Source organism: Mustelus asterias, chromosome 1 (assembly GCF_964213995.1).
Source record: "Mustelus asterias chromosome 1, sMusAst1.hap1.1, whole genome shotgun sequence".
In the NCBI taxonomy this organism is placed as follows: domain Eukaryota; kingdom Metazoa; phylum Chordata; class Chondrichthyes; order Carcharhiniformes; family Triakidae; genus Mustelus; species Mustelus asterias.
Genome location: NC_135801.1, coordinates 4,766,674 through 4,789,969, shown reverse-complemented (window position 1 = coordinate 4,789,969; position 23,296 = coordinate 4,766,674). Strand labels below are relative to the sequence as shown.

Genomic DNA, 23,296 nt, shown 5'->3' with positions numbered 1-23,296 from the left:
AGGACACGGGAGAGATTCTCTGCTCTTTGATGAAGGAGCAGCACTCCGAAATCTCATGATTCCAAATAAATCTATTGGACTTTAACCTGGTGTTGTAAGACTACTTACTGTGCCCATCCCAGTCCAACGCCGGCAACTCCACATCATGGCTACCACCCACACCACAAACTGCTGGCTCAGAGCGGAGAGGATCTCCAAGAAGATCACGCATATCGACACGGCATCAAGTTTCTACAAAGATGCATTCATTCACCTGATGAAGGAGCAGCGCTCTGAAAGCTCGTGATTCCAAATAAATCTGTTGGACTTTAACCTGGTGTTGTGAGACTTCTTACTTTGAAATAAAACCATGAGATCTTTTATCTTTCCTTGAGAGGGTGCATACAGCCTCAGTTTAACATCCCACCTGGAAGAAAGCACCTCAGGGCAGTGTCGCGGAGTGTTAGCCTCAGTTTTATATTAATCGAGACAATGCTGCCTCAGTAATATCCAGCTTTATGCTTTGGGGTGAGGTGATAGCTCAAATATTACAGCTTTCAATTAAGCATGATGTGGAGATGCCGGCGTTAGGGTGGGCACAGTAAGAAGTCTCTCAACACCAGGCTAAAGTCCTATACACTTGCCTGATGAAGGAGCAGCGCTCCGAAAGCTCGTGATACAAAATAAACCTATTGGACAACCTGGTGTTGTGAGACTTCTTTCAATTAAACATTTCAGGCCTAGATTTTTCTCCATGCTCTGTCAGTCTGAGTTTTGGGCAGGAAGTTTCTGTAGTTCAAATAATTTATTGTTGGTTCATCCTCTCTGTGCCCCTAGAGGGAGTCAGAGGCCGAGTGTGAAAGATTATCTGTTCGATTCTGTAACAGGGCAGCTGCAGCACAATAAACTTTCGGGAGTCTATAATTTGCATTTGAGTAGCATCTCTAGTAAAACATCGTTTGATTTGATTTATTATTGTCAAATATATTGGTATACAGTGAAAAGTGTTGTTTCTTACGCACCAAACAGACAAAGCATACCGTTCATAGAGAAGGAAAGGAGAGTGTGCAGAATGTAGTGTTACAGTCATAGCTAGGGTATTGAGAAAGATCAACTTAATGTGTGGTCGGTCCATTCAAAAATGTGAAGGCAGCAGGGAAGAAGCTGTTCTCGACTTGGTTGGTACATGTCCCCTCAACTCTTTTGTCATTTAAGCTCTTCTGTCTTCGAGTCGATCACACGGACCTTCCCTTATGTTCTTTACCTGACCCCCATTCACTTGTTTAAACTCTGTCACATTTCTAACTTTGCCCGGTTCTGATGAAAGGTCACAAAACCAGAAAATGCAGGAAAATCTCAGCAGGTCTGACTCTCTGTGGAGAGAGAATAGAGCCAACGTTTTGATTCTGGATGACCCTTCATCAGAGCTTATGCAACATCATTGACCCAAAACATTGGCTGGGATTTTACGACCTCGCTTGGGCAAGGCTCGTAAAATTCCACCTGAGGCCAACAGAGAATTCCGTTCTGTGAACCTCGCCCGTCCCAATTTATGGATGATATTGGGATAGTATAGATTAGATGGCTTTAGATTGGTTTCACAGGTCGGCGCAACATCGAGGGCCGAAGGGCCTGTAATGTTCTATGTTCGATGTTCTATGTTAATTCCTGGATGGACGTGCTGGTAAAATTCTGGTTGTTAACTCTGTTCCTCTCGCCACAGGCACTGCCAGACCTGCTGAGTATTTTCAGCATTTTCAGTCTTTTGTTGGTTATGGGTAACACAGTTGTGGATAACTGCTGCGCCGAGGGGCGGGGGAGACGGAGCTGCCGGGAGGCCTCCCTCCCTCTCTCTCCAGTGGGTGTAGCCGGGTGCTGGGGTGCTTGCAGTGACCAGATGTTGAACCCCGGTGGCCCACCATGGTGGAGGCAGCAGCAGAAGAAGAGGGGAGTTGGGAGGGCAGGGGGTTGCTGAACCAGCCGAGGCAGCGGCAGGGGGAAGAAAAAAAAAGAAAAAAAATGTTTTTTTTGAAGGGGTAACCAAGAAGGTAAGATGAGGGCAGTGCAGTTGACATTGTCTACATGGACTTTAGCAAGGTTTCTGACAAGATACTGCATGACCAAGGAGGTGGATGGGGGCAAGGCAGTGGACGTGGTATATATGGATTTTAGTAAGGCGTTTGATAAGGTTCACCATGGTAGGCTTCTGCAGAAAATGCAGATGTATGGGATTGGGGGTGATCTAGGAAATTGGATCAGGAATTGGCTAGCGGATAGGAAACAGAGGGTGGTGGTTGATAGTAAATATTCATCATGGAGTGCGGTTACAAGTGGTGTACCTCAGGGATCTGTTTTGGGGCCACTGCTGTTTGTAATATTTATTAATGATCTGGATGAGGGTATAGTTGGGTGGATTAGCAAATTTGCTGATGACACCAAAGTCGGTGGTGTGGTAGACAGTGAGGAAGGGTGTCGTAGTTTGCAGGAAGACTTAGACAGGTTGCAAAGTTGGGCCGAGAGGTGGCGGATGGAGTTTAATGCGGAGAAGTGTGAGGTAATTCACTTTGGTAGGAATAACAGATGTGTTGAGTATAGGGCTAACGGGAGGACTTTGAATAGTGTGGAGGAGCAGAGGGATCTAGGTGTATGTGTGCATAGATCCCTGAAAGTTGGGAATCAAGTAGATAAGGTTGTTAAGAAGGCATATGGTGTCTTGGCGTTTATTGGTAGGGGGATTGAATTTAGGAGTCGTAGCGTTATGTTGCAACTGTACACAACTCTGGTGCGGCCGCACTTGGAGTACTGTGTGCAGTTCTGGTCCCCACATTACAGGAAGGATGTGGAGGCTTTGGAGAGGGTGTAGAGGAGGTTTACCAGGATGTTGCCTGGTATGGAGGGGAGATCCTATGAGGAGAGGCTGAGGGATTTGGGATTGTTTTCGCTGGTAAGGCGGCGGCTAAGAGGGGATCTTATTGAAACATATAAGATGATTAGAGGTTTAGATAGGGTGGATAGTGATAGCCTTTTTCCTCTGATGGAGAAATCCAGCACGAGGGGGCATGGCTTTAAATTGAGGGGGGGTAGTTATAGAACCGATGTCAGGGGTAGGTTCTTTACCCAGAGGGTGGTGAGGGATTGGAATGCCCTGCCAGCATCAGTAGTAAATGCGCCTAGTTTGGGGGCATTTAAGAGATCCGTAGATAGGTTCATGGACGAAAAGAAATTGGTTTAGGTTGGAGGGTCACAGTTTTTTTTTTACTGGTCGGTGCAACATCGTGGGCCGAAGGGCCTGTTCTGCGCTGTAATGTTCTATGTTCTATGTTCTATGTTCTATGGTAGGTTGTTGCATGAAGTTAAATCTCACAGGACCCAGGGTGAGGTAGCCAATTGGATACAAAATTGGCTTGATGACAGGAGCCAGCGGTGTGCCTCAGGGATTGGTGCTGGGTCCACTGTTATTTGTCATTTATATTAATGATTTGGATGAGAATTTAGGAGGCATGGTTACTAAGTTTGCAGATGGGGCGGCAGACTGGGTGGCACAGTGGCACAGTGGCACAGTAGTTAGCACTGCTGCTTCACAGTGCCAGGGACCCGGGTTTGATTCCTGGCTTGGGTCACTGTCTGTGTGGAGTTTGCATGTTCTCCGTGTGTCTGTATAGGTTTCCTCCGGATGCCCTGGTTTCCTCCCACATTCTGAAAGACCCAAACAGGCATTGTGAAGTGCATTGACCCAAACAGGTGCCGGATTGTGGCGAATAGGGGATTTTCACAGTAACTTCATTGCAGTGTTAATGTAAGCCTACTTGTGGCTAATAAATTAACTTTAACGTTTTAACTTTAACATGAGTAAGGCCACACTTGGAATACTGTGTACAGTTCTGGTCACTCTATTGTAGAAAGGATATTATTAAACCAGAAAGAGTGCAGAAACGATTTACGAGGGTGTTCCCGGGATTTGATGGTTTGAGTTATCAGGAGAGGCTGAATAGACTGGGACTTTTGTCCCTGGAGCGTGGGAGGCTTAGGGTTGATCTTATAGAGGTCTATAAAATAACGAGGGGCATAGATCAGCTAGACAGTCAACGTCTTTTCGCAAAGATAAGGGAGTCTAAAACTAGAGGGCATAGGTTTAAGGTAAGAGGGGAGCGATACAAAAGGGTCCAGAGGGGAAATTTTTTCACTCAGAGGATGGTGAGTGTCTGGAGCAAGCTGCCAGAGGCAGTAGTAGAGGCGGGTACAATTTTGTCTTTTTAAAAAGCATTTAGACAGTTACATGGGTAAGATGGGTATAGAGGGATATGGGCCAAACACGGGCACTTGGCGGTGAAACTTAACTTAGTGGTAAAACAGGGGCAGCATGGACAAGTTGGCCAAAGGGCCTGTTTCCATGCTGTAAACCTCTCTGACTCTAACTGAGTTAGAAATAGGTCAGGAAATGGTGAACAGAGCACAATTAAAATTCCAATGCGCACTCTTCACAGGCAAGAATCTCAAACTGTCGGAAAATTAACTCTGAGGTTGACACAAAGGTGTTCTCCGGGATGATTAAGTGAGTTCATAAAGGAAAATTATCTGTTTACACAAAGAAATTTCTTAGGTTGACAACTTTGCTGAAATTATCAACAAAAATTTTGTACCTGCGTGGATTTTTTTTTTCAGTATAATGAATCTGGGTGAATCTCAACTCCAAAGACAGCTGACCTTCAGACAAGGAAGTTGAATCTTCACATATCATAGTTCAAAGTGCACTGTGCAAAATCCAGTGTTCATATTTTATGGTTCACATTTTCAGTTTCGCAAAGATTCTTTGGCCTTGAGGCAAATGCGCAATTACTCAGGTCAAAAGCAGTGTAAGGTGAGGGAGATCTTGTGGTGCAGTGGGCAGCATCCCTGGGGTCTAACGTGAGTTCGCAACGTTAACTCTGTTTCTCTCTCCGCAGAGGCTGCCAGACCTCTGGCACTTTCTGCTTTTATTACGAATTTTTCTCTGATGGGATTGAACATAAATAATCGTTATAGAGGGAAATAGGGAATGGAAAATTTAATTCCCATATTGGAGCCCAGATTATTTTTCCATTAGTTTAAAGCTTCATTGTAGGAAAATTTTAAAATGAGCTACACTGCAGGGGTTGCATTGCTGCCTCACAGCGCCAGGGACCCGGGTTCATTTCTGGCCTTGGGTCACTATCTGTGTGGAGTTTGCACGTTCTCCCCGTGTCTATGTGAGTTTCCTCCAGGGGCTCTGGTTTCCTCCCACACTCCAGAGATGTGCAGGTTAGATGGATTGGCCGTGCTAAATTGCCCCTAAGGGCCCGATTTTACCATTGCATCGTGCCCATTTTCGGGCGCGAAAACGTGGTAAAGTCGGGCGTCAGCCCATTAACGTGATCCGCGTCTGCGTCCGCGCAGATGGCCACTTTACCCAGGCCCGGGAATGGCCGCGATCTGATTCGCGACCGAAACCTCTCTGACTCTAACTGAGTTAGAAATAGGTCAGGAAATGGTGAACAGAGTACAATTAAAATTCCAATGCGCACTCTTCACAGGTGAGAATCTCAAACTGTCGGAAAATTAACTCTGAGGTTGACACAAAGGTGTTCTCTGGGATGATTCAGTGAGTTCATAAAGGAAGATTACCTGTTCACAGCTGCTGAAGAGGCGAGTTCAGAGCTTCCAACGGCTCTCTGACTCAGATCGGTGGTGGGGAGGGAGAGGGAGGGGGAGGGGGGGCCATATCATTCTCTGGTGAGGCGGGGGAGGGGAGTAGGGAGGTGGGTCAGATGCACCTCTGGGGTGGTGGGGGGGGGGGGGGGGGGAGGGGCGGGGAAGGGAGTGAGGCCAGATCATTCTCTAGGTTGGGTGGGGTGAGTGAGGCCAGATCATTCTCAGGAGGGGGGGGGGGGGGGGAAGTGAGGCCAGATCATTCTCTGGGGGTGGGGAGTGAGGCCAGATTATTCTCTAGGTTGGGTGGGGCGAGTGAGGCCAGATCATTCTCAGGAGGGGGGTGGAGAGTGAAGCCAGATCATTCTCTAGGTGGGGTAGGTGAGGCCAGATCATTCTCTGGTGGGGGGGGTGGGAGGGGGGGGGGGTTGGGAGTGAGGCCAGATTGTTCTCTGGGGGGGGTAGGGTGGGGAAGGCGGGTAATCTCTGGTGGGGGGTGGAGGCCCGATCACTCACTGGTGGGGGGACGGGGGTCTGCTGCCACTCTGCAGGCGATCGGTGGGGGGGAAGGGGGCAGGGGGTCGCAATCAGTCTGGGTAGCGGGGGGGTGGGGTAGGTGGATAAGGGGAACAGTGATGTTGTGGGGGTGGGGGTGATGGCTGTGGGGGCCATCGCTACTGCTTTCTCTGCTTTTTGCGGCCCGGGAGCGATCTGACATGGGCGCGCTTTTTCATATTCTTTTCTAAATGCGCATGCGCAGTTCAGAGCTCCGATCGCTTCGGCCGCGCTTCGCCCCGCCCACAGCGCGATTCAGACCCGTGATTTTTTTTTCAGGCTAAGTGCGTACGGGGGCGCCTGAGAACAGATTTCCAAGTCGGATCTGAATTGCGCCCAGATTCAGCACCTAGAACGAAAATGGTAAAATCAGGCCCCAAGTGTCCAAAAATGTGCAGGTTAGGTGGATTGGCCATGCTAAACTGTCCCTTAGTGTCCAAAGATGTGCCATTCTAGATGGATAGGCCATCTAGAATGGCACATCCACCTAACCTGCACATTTTTGGACACTTGGATAGGCCATCTAGAATTGCTCCTTTATGTCCAAGATGTGTAGGTTAGATGGATTAGCCACGCTAAATGTGCGAAGTTATATTTACCTTTTTATTTTACCATTAGTTTAAAGCTTCATTGTTGGAAAATTTTAGGTGAGCACTGCTGCCTCACAGCGCCAGGGACCCGGGTTTATTTCTGGCCTTGGGTCACCGTCTGTGTAGAGTTTGCACATTCACAGGGATGGGGGAGGGAGAGGGCCTGGGTAAGATGCTCTGTCAGAGAGTTGGTGCCGTTTGGATGGGCTCTTTCTTCACTGGAGGGATTCTATGATTCTATGTGTTTTAATTGGTCCATCAGTATTTGGATGGACACATGGCGACACTTGCAACAGGAAATTTCAAAGTGGTCGGTTCAATGTGGTTGTAGTCAGCAATATTAATGATCAGGTAGAATCAATTGTGGGTGATCTTGTGGGGCAATGGGTAATACCCCTGCCTTTGAGCCAGAAGCTCTGGGTTCAAGTCCCACTCCAGGACCTAGTGGCCAAGGAATACATGTTCATAACAATGTTACATCCGTTTAGTTTCAACTTGTAAAATCCTTCCAACATATAGCCAGGAAGTAAGAGAGGGAGAGATTCCTGGTCAGCCATGTAATGGAGAGAAATTGAAACTTCTGCTATCACTATCCATAGCTCCAGACTACACCAGAAAGGGATATTGCCAAAGCAACTCGGACTCCTCGGAAGTCTGGTTGGTTCAGTTAACTGGATGGCGAGTGTGGATCAGATTGGTGCCAACAACATGGGGTTCAATCCCTGTTGTGGCTGGGATGGATTTCGGGAGGCAATTGCTTAGTGGTATTATCGCTAGACTATTAATCCATAAACTCAGCTAATGTTCTGGGGACCCAGATTCGAATCCCGCCATGGCAGATGGTGGAATTTGAATTCAATAAAAAACATCCGGAATTAAGAATCTACTGATGACCATGAAACCACTGTTGATTGTCGGAAAAACCCATCTGGTTCACTAATGTCCTTTGGGGAAGAAAATCTGCCATCCTTACCCGGTCTGGCCTATACGTGACTCCAGAGCCACAGCTATGTGGTTGACTCTCAACTGCCCTCTGAAATAGCCTAGCAAGCCACTCAGTTCAAGGATGACTAGTGTTGGGCAATAAATGCTGGCCAACCAGTGACACCCATGTCCCACGAATGAATAAAAAGAAAAACTGGGACCTGCCTCATTGCTCTACCCATGGTGGGATTGTGGCAGTGTTGGTTGGACTTGCCTTCAGGCAGAGATCTCAAGAAAAAGAACCAGTGCCACTCAGTAACAAGATAGTTAGAAAAGGTGGCAATTAACTCCAGTCTTTTGGAGCGCGCGCCATTACGTGTTGAAATTTATTCCTCTTAAGGCCATTCCTAATGTACCTCCAACTCCACTTGATCATCACATCATCAATCACCAGGTAATCAGTGACATTGGAACCCATTTACATTTGAAACATGAACAGGCTCTCGACAACACCCGGCATGTGTTAGCTCAATAACTCCCAGCCTATTTTAAGTGCAGAAAAGATTGATGAGGATGGTTCCAAGGATGAGGAGCTTCAGTTATGAGGATCGATTGGAGAAGTTGGAACTGTTTTCCTTGGAGGAAAGAAGGTTGGGAGGAGATTTGACAGAGTATTCAAAATCATGGGGAGTCTGGACAGAGTTTAGGGAGAAGTTGTTTCCACTCGTGAAAGGGTCAAGAACGAGAGGGCACAAATTTAGAATAATTGGCAAAAGAAGCAAAAGGGATATGAGAGAAAACCATTTCACACAGCGAGTGGCTAAAGCCTGGAATGCGCTGCTTGAGAGTGTAGTGGAGATAGGTTCCATCGAGGCATTCAAAAGGAAATTAGACTTATCAGAAAAGGAAGAATGTGCAGGGTTACTGGGAGAAAGCGGGAGAATGACACTACGTGAATTGGAGAGCCGATGCAGACACGATGGGCTGAATGGCCTCCTCCTCCACTTTAATAATTCTGTGATTCTGTGAACCTATTTAAGGACATGGTTCCATTTATTATACTCCATGAGTCTTTCCAACAGAAGTGCAACCTGCAATGGGACAGTTTTGCATTAGAGCAATGGGTGAACCATTTAGACTGACGGCTAATTTTCCTCTTACGCCATGGCTTGTGGTAACTCAGTCTCTTTGTGCTTCTAGAAGCAAACTCTCCCAGTGTCCCAGAGACCAGATTGTTGTGAGTGGCTCAGGCTAGTGCCTTTGTATTGCTTTGTCAGGACCATTAAACATGGGGAATTTTCAGCTGACTCAGTGAGTTCTGCGAGTGAATTCTTGCCCTCTCATACCCCACCAGAGTGGGCAGCATCCATGTGATTGCTGGGAGGGGGCCGGTTCACAAAGGTGGGAGTCACAGCCTAGATGGGTCCTGTTTCCATTTGGTATCTCTGCCATGGCTCAGTTGGTGGTCACAATCAGAATGTTGTGTGTCCAAGATCCACTCCAGTGAACTGAGCACAATAAACAGGCTGGTACTCCCGGTGCGGTGCTAAGGGACTATTAGAGGTGTTGTCTATTGAATGAGACGCTAAACTGAGGCCCCTGTCTCCCTGCTCAGGTAGATCCATGGCACCCGGTATAACATCATTAAAACAGTTTATCCCATTGGCCGCTGTGCTTCCTACATTATAACTGTTACATTTCAGAAGCATTTAATTGGCTGCACAGAAATTTTCAATTTCTTAAGATTTGATTTGATTTATTGTTGCCATATGTATTAGTGTACAGTGAAAAGTATTGTTTCGTGCGCACTATACAAAGCATACCATTCATAGAGAAGGAAAGGAGAGAGTGCAGAATGTAGTGTTACAGTCATAGCTAGGGTGTCGAGAAAGATCAACTTAATATGAGGTAGGTCCATTCAAAAGTCTGTTGCCAGCAGGGAAGAATGGTGGCACAGTGGTTAGCACTGCTGCCTCACAGCACCAGGGACCCAGGTTCAATTCCGGCCTCGGGTCACTGTCTGTGTGGAGTTTGCACGTTCTCCCCGTGTCTGTGTGGGTTTCTTCCAGGTGCTCCAGGTTAGGTTGATTGGCTATGCAAAATTAAATCTAGTGTCAGGGGGATGAGCAGGGTAAATATATGAGGTTATGGGGATAGGGCCTGGGTGGGATTGTGGTTGGTGCAGACTCGATGGGCCGAATGGCCTCCTTCTGCACTTATTGGGATTCTATGATTCTAAGAAGCTGTTCTTGAGTTGGTTGCTCAATGGTTCCCGATGGAAGAAGGTGGAAGAGAGAATGTCCGGCATGCATGGGGTCATTGATTATGCTGGCTGCTTTTCCAAGGCAGCGGGAAGTGTAGACAAAATGGTGAAAGGTGTTATATAAATGCAAGTCTTTTCGCCCACGCTCAATTTTATCTGACTTGTTCTCAGTCATCTCGAGTCCTGAATGAGATCAGTGAGCTCAGGATGAGGGGGGAATGTAAGATTAAACTTGGGAGCTTCCTACATGTCCATAGAACAGTACAGCAGAGAACAGGCCCTTCGGCCCACAATGTTGTGCCGATGTACGTGTCTCAGGATTTCACCGACGTGGATGCCTTTCCTGACTCTTTTTCAAAGAGGCCTTTGACATCTACCACCTCAATTTTCACCACTTTAAGTTGTGTGAAAGGGGCAGAGTGTCACATGGGAGGGGATAACAAAAGCTTTGCAAATGCTGATTTGTTAGTTTGAATGAATGTGAGATGTCATCTGCCTTTTGATTCAGGTGAACTGAGAACCTGGGTTGCTCCTGGCCCGGTTGATTCTAAATCAAATCACAACTGATTAATATTTAACCTGAGGGCCCAGAACCATTGTGTGGAGTTTGGAATCTGACCTCTGTTCCACACAGATAAACGTTAAAGCTTGTGCCCTGACTCTTTCTGTTCAGTGGCCTTCTTCTCCAGAGCTGATTTTATTTTCCTCGTCTCTCCCTCTTCCCCCTGTCCGGGTTTGCTGCCCATTTCTAATTCCTCCTGTCAGGGGACGCTTGGCTGAGTTGAAAAAATGTCAACACTTTGGGTGCTGTTAATCCTAACGGCCGTCTCCTTTTCAACTTCTGCAAAAGGTGAGTCCATGACCATGCTCCTGCTTTCTTGGTGTCTTTTGTTTTTTTCTGTGTCTCATTTGAGTTCACAATTATTTGTACTTTTGCAGCATTTATTCTGGGGGTGTTTATTATCTCATTTTGTATCCTTTACCTGTCTTCAACAATGAATGAGGCAAGTTGCGGAAACAAAAATCAGTTCATTTAAGACTAACAGTTGGCTGGTTGTGCCGAGTATTTCACTCTTTGTTCTCCTGTTGTTTGGAGAGATACTCATCAGGTGCTGAAGCTGGAGATGGATGAAACCAATAAATCCAACATGAAATTCAGGGGAAACCTCTTCACTCGAGAGAGTGGTGGGAACTCATGATCATCAGGAGTAGTTGAGGTGGACAGAATAGATGAATTTCAGGAGAAGCTGATGAGTGCATGAGGTTGGAAGGAATGACAGGTTATGCTGATTGGCTGAGTTGAAGTGGGGTTGGAGGAAGCTCAGGTGGACCAGATGAGCTGTAGAGTCTGTTTCCGTGCTGTAATGTAATATGGAATTCAAGAAGACTTACGCAGGAAGAAGAACCTTCAGTTTGGATCCTTTCCATCTTAAAATCTTCCTCTTCTGATTTGGAGCTTTATTCATTAAGGAGTAGGAGCCAATGGGAACATTAAAAAGTTGTTTTGTCTGCACAAAGAATAGCAATGCACCACAAATTGCAGACAATTAAAATTGGGTAGGATATTCCTATCCAGGCAGTTAACATGGTAACCAAACTGAAAACCTAGCGTAAGACAGCTGAGCAATTCAGTTTATCCATGTTCCGTTTCAAATGTATCTCCTTTTGAAAGTTATTATTGAATCTGCTTCCGATGCCCTTTCAAACAGTGCATTCCAGATATCACAACTGGCAGTGTTAAATCAAACCACACCACTGGTTCTTTCATTTACCCTGTTTGAGAATTTTGGAAAGGATTGGAAGAATGTAGTGTTACGCTGAGGTTACAGCCTGGACCATAGCAGCAGACTCCTTGTTTAGTTATCATCATAGATCATAGAATCCCAACAGTGCGGAAGGAGGCCATTCAGCCCATCGAGTCAGCACCGATCACAATCCCACCCAGGCCCCTATCCCCGTAACCCCACATGTTTACTCTGCTAATCCCCCTGACACTAGGGTCAATTTAGCATGGCCAATCAACCTAACCCGCACATCTTTGGAGGAAACCAGAGCACCCGGAGGAAATCCACGCAGATACAGGGAGAACGTGCAAACTCCACACAGACAGTGACCCAAACCAGGAATCAAACCCGGGTCCCTGGCGCTGTGAGGCAGCAGTGCGAACCACTGTGCTACCGTTCTATGGAAAAAAAGGTTGAATCCATTTGGGTAGAAATTAGAAATAGTAAGGAGAAAAAGTCACTGATCAGCATAGTCTATAGGCCACCAAATAATAACATCATGGTGAGGCGAGAAATAAACAAAGAAATAACTGATGCAAGTAAAAATGATACAGCAATTATCATGGGGGATTTTAATCTTCATATCAATTGGTCAAACCAGGTTGGTCAAGGCAGCCTTGAGGAGGAGTTATAGAATGTTTCTGCGATAGTTTCCTTGAACAATATGTAATGGAACCTACGAGGGAGCAAGCTATCCTACATCTGGCGGCCTCAACCGGGATATTGGGTTCATAGCACACTATTTGTAACCCCCACAGAGTTTCACTGGCTGTCTTGTCTGGAGACAATACACATCTTTTTAGCCTGTCTTGATGCTCTCTCCACTCACATTGTTTTGTTTCTTAAAGACTTGATTAGTTGTAAGTATTCGCATTCCAACCATTATTCATGTAAATTGAGTTTGTGTCTTTATATGCTCTGTTTGTGAACAGAATTCCCACTCACCTGAGGAAGGGGCTAAGAGCTCCGAAAGCTTGTGTGGCTTTTGCTACCAAATAAACCTGTTGGACTTTAACCTGGTGTTGTTAAACTTCTTCCTGTGTAATGAGACAGGAATAATTAATGATCTTACAGTTCGGGATCCTCTTGGAAGAAGCGATCACAGTATGGTTGAATTTAAAATACAGATGGAACATAAGAAGGTAAAATCCAATGCCAGTGTCTTGTGCTTAAACAAAGGAGACTACAATGGGATGAGGGATGCCTTGGCTAAGGTAAACTGGGAGCAAAAACTTTATGGTGGGACAATTGAGGAACAGTGGAGGATTTTCAAAGCGATCTTTCACAGTGCTCAGCAAAAGTATATGCCAGTGATAAGGAAGGACTGTAGAAAAAGAGATAATCAGCCATGGATATCGAAGGAAATAAAGGAGGGTATCAAATTGAAAGAAAATGCATACAAAATGGCAAAGATTAGTGGGAAACTAGAGGATTGGGAAATCTTTAAAGGTCAGCAGAAAGCCACGAAAAAAGCTATAAAGAAAAGTAAAATTTTGAAGAAGTGACCAAAATGGTTGACGAAGGAAGGGCCGTGGATGTTGTCTATATGGACTTTAGTAAAGCATTTGACAAAGTCCCTCATGGTAGGCTAGTGAAAAAGGTTGGATCCCATGGGATAAAGGGGGAGGTGGCTAGATGGGTGGAGAACTGGCTTGGTCATAGAAGACAGAGGGTGGTAGTGGAAGGGTCTTTTTCCGGCTGGAGGCCTGTGACTAGTGGTGTACCGCAGGGCTCTGTATTGGGACCTCTGCTGTTTGTGATTTATATAAATGATCTGGAAGAAGGAGTAACTGGGGTGATCAGTAAGTTTGCGGACGACACAAAACTGGCAGGACTTGCAGATAGTGAGGAACATTGTCAGAGGCTACAGAAGGATATAGATAGGCTGGAAATTTGGGCAAGGAAATGGCAGATGGAGTTCAATCCTGATAAATGCGAAGTGATGCATTTTGGTGGGAATAATGTAGGGAGGAGCTACACGATAAATGGAAGAACCATAAAGGGTGTAGAGACGCAGAGGGACCTGGGTGTGCAAGTCCACAGATCTTTGAAGGTGACGTCACAGGTGGAGAAGGTGGTGAAGAAGGCATATGGCATGCTTGCCTTTATAGGACGGGGCATAGAGTATAAAAGTTGGGGTCTGATGTTGCAGATGTATAGAACGTTGGTTCGGCCACATTTGGAATACTGCGTCCAGTTCTGGTCGCCACACTACCAGAAGGACGTGGAGGCTTTGGAGAGAGTACAGAGGAGGTTTACCAGGATGTTGCCTGGTATGGAGGGGCTTGGTTATGAGGAGAGATTGGGGAAACTGGGGTTGTTCTCCTTGGAAAGACGGAGGATGAGGGGAGACTTAATAGAGGTGTATAAAATTATGAAAGGCATAGATAGGGTGAACGGTGGGAAGCTTTTCCCCGGGTCGGTGGTGACGTTCACGAGGGGTCATAGGTTCAAGGTGAAGGGGGGGAGGTTTAACACAGATATCAGAGGGACATATTTCACACAGAGGGTCGTGGGGGCCTGGAATGTGTTGCCGGGCAAGGTGGTGGAGGCGGACACACTGGGAACGTTTAAGACTTATCTAGACAGCTATATGAACGGAGTGGAAATGGAGGGATACAAAAGAGTGGTCTAGTTTGGACCAGGGAGCGGCGCGGGCTAATTGTTCCTGGTTTCTCGTTTCAAGGCTTCATTCTATGATCATCTTGCTGGTGCCAGTACAGAGTGAGACTGCGGATAGTTGGGAACCTGTCTCGGGGGCAAGGAATTCATATGGTGTTCGTGGAAGTGGAAATGACTAGGGTTGGGAAGCATTTTCCGATCGGGGCCATTGTGATCTCCTGGACTCGTTTCGATCGCCTCAGGGGGTCGGAGAGGAATTTCCCAGATTTTTTTTTCCCCATATTGGCCCTGGGGTTTTTCACTCTGGGTTTTCGCCTCTCCCTGGAGATCACATGGTCTGGAATGGGGGGGTGGGGGTAAGTTAATAGGTTGTAATGAACAAAGCATCGTAGCTGTGAGGGACAGCTCGGTGGATAGGATATTGGTATGTAGATAGGCTGGAAAATTGGGCGGGGATCCTGGATTCAGGATTCAATCCTGGACCGGGGAGCGGCGCGGGCTTGGAGGGCCGAAGGGCCTGTTCCTGTGCTGTATTGTTCTTTGTTCTTTGTTCTTTGTTCTTTGGATTATGAGAGTAAACTAGCTCAGAATATAAAAACAGATAGCAAAAGTTTTGACAAATATATAAAACAAAAAAGAGTGGCGAAAGTAAACATTGGTCCTTTAGAGGATGAGAAGGGGGATGTAATAACTGGAAATGAGGAAATGGCTGAGGCATTGAACAGGTATTTTGTGTCGGTCTTCACAGTGGAAGACACAAATAACATGCCAAAAATTGATGACAGGAAGGCTATGGCAGGTGAGGACCTAGAAACTATCATTATCACGAAAGAGGTAGTGTTGGGCAAGTTAATGGGCTAAAGGTAGACAAGTCTCCTGGTCCTGATGGAATGCATTCCAGGGTACTAAAAGAGATGGCGGGGGAAATAGCAAATGCACTAGTGGTAATTTGCCAAAATTTGCTGGACTCTGGGGTGGTTCCTGCAGATTGGAAAACAGCAAATGTGACACCACTGTTTAAAAAAGGAGGTAGACAAACAGCGGGTAACTATAGGCCGGTTAGCTTAACTTCTGTAGTAGGGAAACTGCTTGCATCTATCATCAAGAAAGAAATAGCGAGACATCTGGATATAAATTGTCCCATTGGTAAGACGCAGCATGGGTTCATGAAGTGCAGATCATGTTTGACTAATTTGGTGGAATCCTTTGAGAACATTACATACGCAGTGGACAATGGGGAACCTGTGGATGTGGTGTATCCGGATTTCCAGAAGACATTTGACAAGGTGCCGCACCAAAGACTGTTGCATAAGATAAAGGTGTACGGTGTTACAGGTAATGTATTAGATAGAAGATTGGTTAACTAACAGAAAGCAAAGAGTGGGGGTAAATGGGTTTTTCTGGTTGGTGATCAGTGACCAGTGGTGTGCCTCAGGGATCAGTGTTGGGACCGTAATTGTTTACGATTTACATAGATGATTTGGAGTTGGGGACCAAGTGTAGTGTGTCAAAATTCACAGATGACACTAAGATGAGTGGCAGAGCAAAGTGTGCAGAGGATGCTGAAAGTCTGCAAAGGGATATAGATAGTCTAAGTGAGTGGGCGAGGATCTGGCAGATGGGGTACAATGTTGGTAAATGTGAGGTCATCCATTTTGGTAGGAAAAACAGCAAAATGGACTATTATTTAAATGGTAAAAAATTGCAGCATGCTGCTGTGCAGAGGGACCTGGGTGTCCTTGTGCAGGAATCACAAGGAATTGGTTTGCAGGTGCAGCAGGTAATTAAGAAGGCAAATGGAATTTTGTCCTTCATTGCTAGAGGGATGGAGTTTAAAAACAATGAGGTTATGTTGCAGCTGTATAAGGTGCTGGTGAGGCCACACCTGGAGTACTGTGTACAGTTTTGGTCTCCTTACTTGAGAAAGGATATACTGGCACTGGAGGGGGTGCAGAGGAAATTCACTAGGTTGATTCCGGAGTTGAGAGGGTTGGCTTATGAGGAGAGACTGAGTAGACTGGGGCTATACTCATTGGAATTCAGAAGAATGAGGGGCGATCTTATAGAAACATAAGATTATGAAGGAAATAGATAAGATCGAAGCAGGGAAGTTGTTTCCACTGGCGGGTGAAACTAGAACTAGGGGGCATGGCCTCAAAATAAGGGGGAGCAGATTTAGGACTGAGTTGAGGAGGAACTTCTTCACACAAAGGGTTGTGAATCTGTGGAATTCCCTGCCCAGTGAAGCAGTTGAGGCTACCTCATTGAATGTTTTTAAGGCAAGGATAGGCACATTTTTGAACAGTAAAGGAATTAAGGGTTATGGTGAGCGGGTGGGTAAGTGGAGCTGAGTCCATGAAAAGATCAGCCATGATCTTATTGAATGGTGGAGCAGGCTCGAGGGGCCAGATGGCCCACTCCTGCTCCTAGTTTATGTGCTGCCCCAATCAGGATCTCCTGAGCTGTGAATATACAGGTGCATTATCAATCAATGGGACTGTTTCTTCACAGTTTAGTCTTTGAAGGATTGTATTCTGTCCTTTAATAAATACTCTTCCGGTTTCATTTTCTTCATTCTCTCGCCATACACCGTCCTCAGTCAGCTACCCGCCAACGTACCTGCAATAAAATATAAAAGCAGATCACTGAAAGCTGGAAATAAAAGTCGGATTCTCTGACCTCACCTGTGGCTGGGATTCTCCAGTCCCGCTGCAGTGAGTGGAGTTTTGGTTGAGTGTCAAATTCTCTGTTCTCTGTGGCAGGGTGTACAACACTGGAGAATCCTGACCAAAAACGGAAAGTGCTGGAAAGACTCAGCAAGTCTGGCAGCCTCAGTGGAGAGAGAAACAGCGTTAAGGTTTCAAGTCCTTGTGACTCTTCTTCATAGAAATCATAGAAACCCTACAGTGCAGAAGGAGGCCATTCGGCCCATCGAGTCTGCACCGACCACAATCCCACCCAGGCCCTACCCCCACATATTTACCCACTAATCCTTCTAACCTACACATCTCAGGACTCTAAGGGGCAATTTTTTTTTTAACCTGGCCAATCAACCTAACCTGCACATCTTTGGACTGTGGGAGGAAACCGGAGCACCCGGAGGAAACCCATGCAGACACGAGGAGAATGTGCAAACTCCACACAGACAGTGACCCGAGCCGGGAATCGAACCCGAGACCCTGGAGCTGTGAAGCAGCAGTGCTAACCACTGTGCTACCGTGCCGCCCCCTCTTCAGAACTTTGGTGTGAATATCGTCGCTTTAAGGGGCATGGCATAAGATGTGGAGACATGCCTCTTGAGCTTAGATAGATAGAAGAAAATAGGAGCAGGAGGAGGCCATTTGGCCCTTCGAGCCTGCCCCATCATTCATCACGATCATGGCTGATTGTCCAACTCAATAGCCTAATCCTGCTTTCTCCCCATAACCTTTCATCCCATTTGCTCCCCTGGCTGTGGAAATTGGATTTTATTCAGTCAATGCAACTCCATCTTTTCCCTAAGCAGCACAGCCGTGATTGGAAATCCTGTGTGGGAGGGTGGATGGGTGGGTGGAGATTGGAGATCGGATTGGGGTCAATGTTGTGCTGTAATTGTAGAGATGCAGACTCACATGGTAGGGAGCGGGGGTTTGAAATAGAAGGGAATGAAAGGAGGCCATTTGGCCCATCATGTCTGTACCGACTGTCCAACAGAGTATCTTACCCAGGCCCACCCCAAATCCTATCCCTGAAAGCCCATGCATTTATCTCACTAACTCCCCCTAACCTGCACATCTTTGGGCACTATTGTATTAACTCCTAACGGGTTTGTTCTTAATGATGGGCTGTAAAGACTATGTCCCATGGAATTAAAAAGAATTTGCAGTGCAGAAACAGCCCACTTGACCCGATTAGCCCATGACAACATTTAAGTCCCATAGGCGTATCCTCCCAGCCAACACATCTTAGATTGACACGAGGGTCAAGCGTTATGGGGGCACAGGCAGGAGAGTGGAGATATCACTCCCTGTTCTCACCACTCCCTGTGGGAGCGAGTTCCACCTTCTCCCCACTCCCTGTGGGAATGAGTTCCACCTTCTCACCACTCCCTGTGGGAGTGAGTTCCACATTCTCGCCACTCCCTTTGGGAATGAGTTCCACATTCTCACCACTCCCTGTGGGAGTGAGTTCCACATTCTCCCCATTTTTTAGGTGAAGAGATTTTTCCTGAAATCCCCGTTGGATTCATCGATGACTATCTAAATTTGGTCTCTCCCAAATGGGGAAGTGGAATCATCAGCTGGAATTTTCCAGCTGATTTTTCCAGTGGGATCTTTCGGTGAACCCTAACTGTGGGTTTTCCAGCGACGGGGCTGGCGGGGAGGAATGCATAGAACGGGAATCCCTTTGCCAGCGGTGGGATCGGAAGATGCTGCCGGCAGCCAATGGTAGGCCACCTCTGCTACCACGAAACATGCCGTGGGGGCCTGAGGAAAATGCCACCCATCTTCTCTACGTCCACCCTGTCAGACCCCTTCATCTTTATTACAAGCCAGATCTTACCTCCTCTTCAATTTAGAATCTCAGCTCCTTGGCCTGTCTCGATCATTATAACCTCTCAGTTCTAGAGTTGATCGAATTTATTTAGGATTTAATATTTTTAATTTGAGAAATGTTTTTGAACCATTGGGTGTTGATTTAATTTGATTTATTATTGTCACATGTATTAACATCTAGTGAAAAGTATTGTTTCTTGTGCGCTACATAGACAAAACATACCGTTCATAGAGAAGGAAAGGAGAGAGTGCAGAATGTAGTGTTACAGTCATAGCTAGGGTGTAGAGAAAGATCAACTTAATGCGAGGTAGGTCCATTCAAAAGTCTGATGGCAGCAGGGAAGAAACTGTTCTTGAGTCGGTTGGTCGTGTGACCTCAGAATTTTGTATCTTTTTCCTGACGGAAGAAGGTGGACGAGAGTATGTCCGGGGTGTGTGGGGTCCTTGCTTATGCTGGCTGCTTTGCCGAGGCAGCGGGAAGTGTAGACAGAGTCATTGGATGGGAGGCTGGTTTGTGTGATGGACTGGGCTACATTCACGACTCTTTGTAGTTTCTTGCGGTCTTGGGCAGAGCAGGAGCCATACCAAGCTGTGATACAACCAGAAAGAATGCTTTCTATGGTGCATCTCTAAAAGTTGGTGAGATTTGTAGCTGACATGCCAAATTTCCTTAGTCTTCTGAGAAAATAGAGGCATTGGTGGGGCTTTCTTAACTATAGTGTCAGCATGGGGGGACCAGGACAGGTTGTTGGTGATCTGGACACCTAAAAACTTGAAGCTTTTGACCCTTTCTACTTCGTCCCCGTTGATGTAGACAGGGAGTATGTGTTATATCATGGATGAAGCTGTGTCAGTCTGTAAATTCCACCCATGGCAGATCTGAACATTCCACTTTACCATCTCTACTGATGCACGTGGATTTCTGGGGATACGCTTGGGTTGCTGCTGTTAAGTTTCACCCCCAGGTTTCCAACTCCCAAATCTGCACAAGGGTTTGACCCTTGCACCAAGTTTTATAGATTGTGACAGTGTCGGATTTTGATAAGCTGCGAAATGTGCCATTGGGTTTGTGAAGACTTTAACTTATCATGCACTTTTAATACAATCAGTATGCGTGTGTACACTTCACTTTGTCACACTTATTGTATTCTATAAGCGACCCAGCACTGGTCTGTTATCAGTAGATAGCAGTGAGGTCGATCTTCTCTACGTCATGTCTATGTAGGGAGGGATAACAAAGAACAAAGAACAGTACAGCACAGGAAACAGGCCCTTCGGCCCTCCAAGCCTGTGCCGCTCCTTGGTCCAACTAGACCAATCGTTTGTATCCCTCCATTCCCAGGCTGCTCATGTGACTATCCAGGTAAGTCTTAATCGATGTTAGCGTGCCTGCCTCCACCACCCTACTTGGCAGCGCATTCCGGATATAGAGTCGCAGCTCACATCGTGAAGATGATTATAGCGATCAATGTCCTAACATGCTGATCAATAAAACTGTAAGGTGTGGATTTGTAACTGGAATCTTCACAGGAATGTGGGGCGGCGGTGGGGGGGCCGGGGGGGGGGGGGGGGGAAGCATGTTGAAAATACAACAACATTTATATATTTATATAGCATCTTTAATGCAAGTTTCACATATAAGAACAACTTATAACAGTAGTTAGAACTGCTGCCTCACAGTACCAGGACCCAGGTTCGATTCCCGGCTTGGGTAACTGTCTGTGTGGAGTTTGCACATTCTCCCTGTGCCTGCATGGGTTTCCTCCGGGTGCTCCGGTTTCCTCCCACAGTCTGAAAGATGTGCTGGTTAGGCTGCATTGGCCAAGCTAAATTCTCCCTCAGTGTACCCGAACAGGCACCAGGGTATGGCGACTAAGGAATTTTCACATTAATTTCATGGCACTGTTAATGTAAGCCTTACTTGTGACTAATAAATAAACTTTAAAAAAACTCTACTTCTACTGTATCTCAGTGAGAGGCTTTATTGAAATGATTGGGAACGGCAGCCTACAGTGTTTACCTCATGGCAGTCACATGACTATGGCAAGCCAGATTGGACATGTTGCATTTCAAAACCCAAACAATGAAATAAAATGTCCCAAGGTTCTTCACAGAGTTACCAAACAAAACGTAACACTGAGGCACATGAAGAGATAGTGGGACGGGTGATCAAAAATTAGATCAGTGAGGTAGGATTAGGAACATCGTGAAGAAGGAGAGAGAGGTGGAGAGGTTTAGGGAGGGAACTCCAGAGCTTAGGGCCCAGGGAGCTAAAAGCACGGCTGCCAATGGTGGAGGGATAGAAATTCAGGATGCTCAAGAGGCTGGAATTGAGGGAGTGCAGATACATCAAAGGGTTGTAGGACTGAAGGAGGCGACAAACATGGGGAGAGGCGAAAGGGAGGATTTAAATACAGTGTTGAGGAATTTTCAATTCAGCAGATTGCTGGACCTGGAGCCAGTGTCGGTCTGTGAATCGATACAGACCAGTTACTGGGGAAACGTTTACAGAGGATGAGTCTTACATCACATTGGTGTAAAACTAGTGTCGGACTTGATCTCAACAGACTCCTGATGAGCCAGTTAGATTATGATTTCTTCAGTCTTCCTGATTCCCTATAATCTGGAAAATGCTTTTCCTTTTTTGGGGAATTTAAAATTATGCCCCAGCATTTTTTTTCCTAATTTGGTAAACTTAATCCTTTGTTAACTAAAGAACTTATCCTTTGACAACTAAGTCACCTGGTGATACAGCAGTTATATATCTCTGAAGAGAGAGACAAGCTGTTGAAGCTTTTCACCTTGCAGATATCCCCTGGCATTTAATCACCTTTAACACCACAATACCTCACAGCGCCAGGGACTTGGGTTCAATTCCAGCCTTGGGTGACTGTGGAGTTTGTATGTTCTCCCCGTGTCTGCGTGGGTTTCCTCCAGGTGCTCTGGTTTCCTCCCACAGTGCAAAGATGTGCAGGTTAGTTGGATTGGCCATGCTAAATTGCCCCTTACTGTCCCAAGATTTGTAAGTTAGAGGAATTAACGGGGTAAATCTATGAGGTTATGGGGTTAAGGTCTGGGTAGAATGCGCAATGGGCATTCCATGCACTATAAGGTTTCTATGAATTGGATCATCTCTTAATCTTCAATACTTAAGAATTCTAAACTTCTAAACTGCAGTGTTAGGGTGTGATGGCTGAATTACAATAGAAACTCAATGAAAGCAAAATACTGTGGATGCTGGAATCTGAAACCAAAAGAGAAAATGCTGGAAAATCTCAGCAGGTCTGGCAGCATCTGTAAGGAGAGAAAAGAGCTGACGTTTCGAGTCCAGATGACCCTTTGTCAGAGCAGCTACAGATGCTGCCAGACCTGCTGAGATTTTCCAGCATTTTCTCTTTTTGGTTACAATCACACAAGAGTTTTAGTACATTGAAGATGTCGGCTGGAATGCTCCAACCTCACCTGCGGCTGGGATTCTCTGGTCCGGCTGTCAGTCGAAAATACTGATCATAGACAGATTATTCTCCCTCCAAATCAATTAATAATTAAGTTGATCTTTCTCTACACCCTAACTGTGACTGTTACACTGCATTCTGCACTCTCTCCTTTCCTTCTCTATGAACGGTATGCTTTGTCTGTATAGCACGCAAGAAACAATACTTTTCACTATGTTAATACATTTGACAATAATAAATCAAATCAAATCAAAACAAAGTTACGCACAATATTCCCAGGGTGATTGGTCAAAGTAAGGTTCCCTACACTATAAATTTTGACCTGTTGAACTCACTAGACCTTTGTGCACGGCACAACAACATGAACCTGCATTGATTTAACACATTTAATGTTAATTCAATGGGTGAAATATTTACGTGTAGAGAATCTTATTTTAACCAATCAGCCTGGAAATATTGTGTGTAATCAACTTACGCAGGGGGAAAAATACCAACTGAGTTGGAATGAGAGCAATCTGTCCATAACTTTAATGTTTTAAACGTTTTTTGTGGCGGCTCGGTAGCACAGTGGTTAGCACTGCTGCTTCACAGCTCCAGGGACCTGGGTTCGATTCCCGGCTTGGGTGACTGTCTGTGTGGAGTTTGCACATTCTCCTCGTGTCTGCGTGGGTTTCCTCCGGGTGCTCCGGTTTCCTCCCACAGTCCAAAGATGTGCGGGTTAGGTTGATTGGCCATGCTAAAAAAATTGCCCCTTAGTGTCCTGAGATGCATAGGTTAGAGGGATTAGTGGGTAAAATATATGGGGATAGGGCCTGGGTGGGATGGTGGTCGGTGCAGACTCGATGGGCCGAATGGCCTCTTTCTGTACTGTAGGGTTTCTATGTTTCTATGTTGTACGTACGCACGATCATCTTCTGTCACAATT

At 46.0% G+C, this 23,296-nt stretch overlaps 1 protein-coding gene across 1 annotated transcript in view; it reads left to right on the top strand.

Moving 5' to 3' along the window:
* The first annotated feature begins 10,656 nt into the window (after positions 1-10,656).
* Positions 10,657-23,296, top strand: part of mttp (microsomal triglyceride transfer protein) — a 55,171-nt gene continuing 42,531 nt past the window's right edge. The window contains exon 1 of the mRNA XM_078218673.1: positions 10,657-10,825. Coding sequence (XP_078074799.1) covers positions 10,765-10,825 — 61 coding nt within the window. The 5' untranslated portion in view covers positions 10,657-10,764. The remainder of the gene's footprint in view (positions 10,826-23,296) is intronic.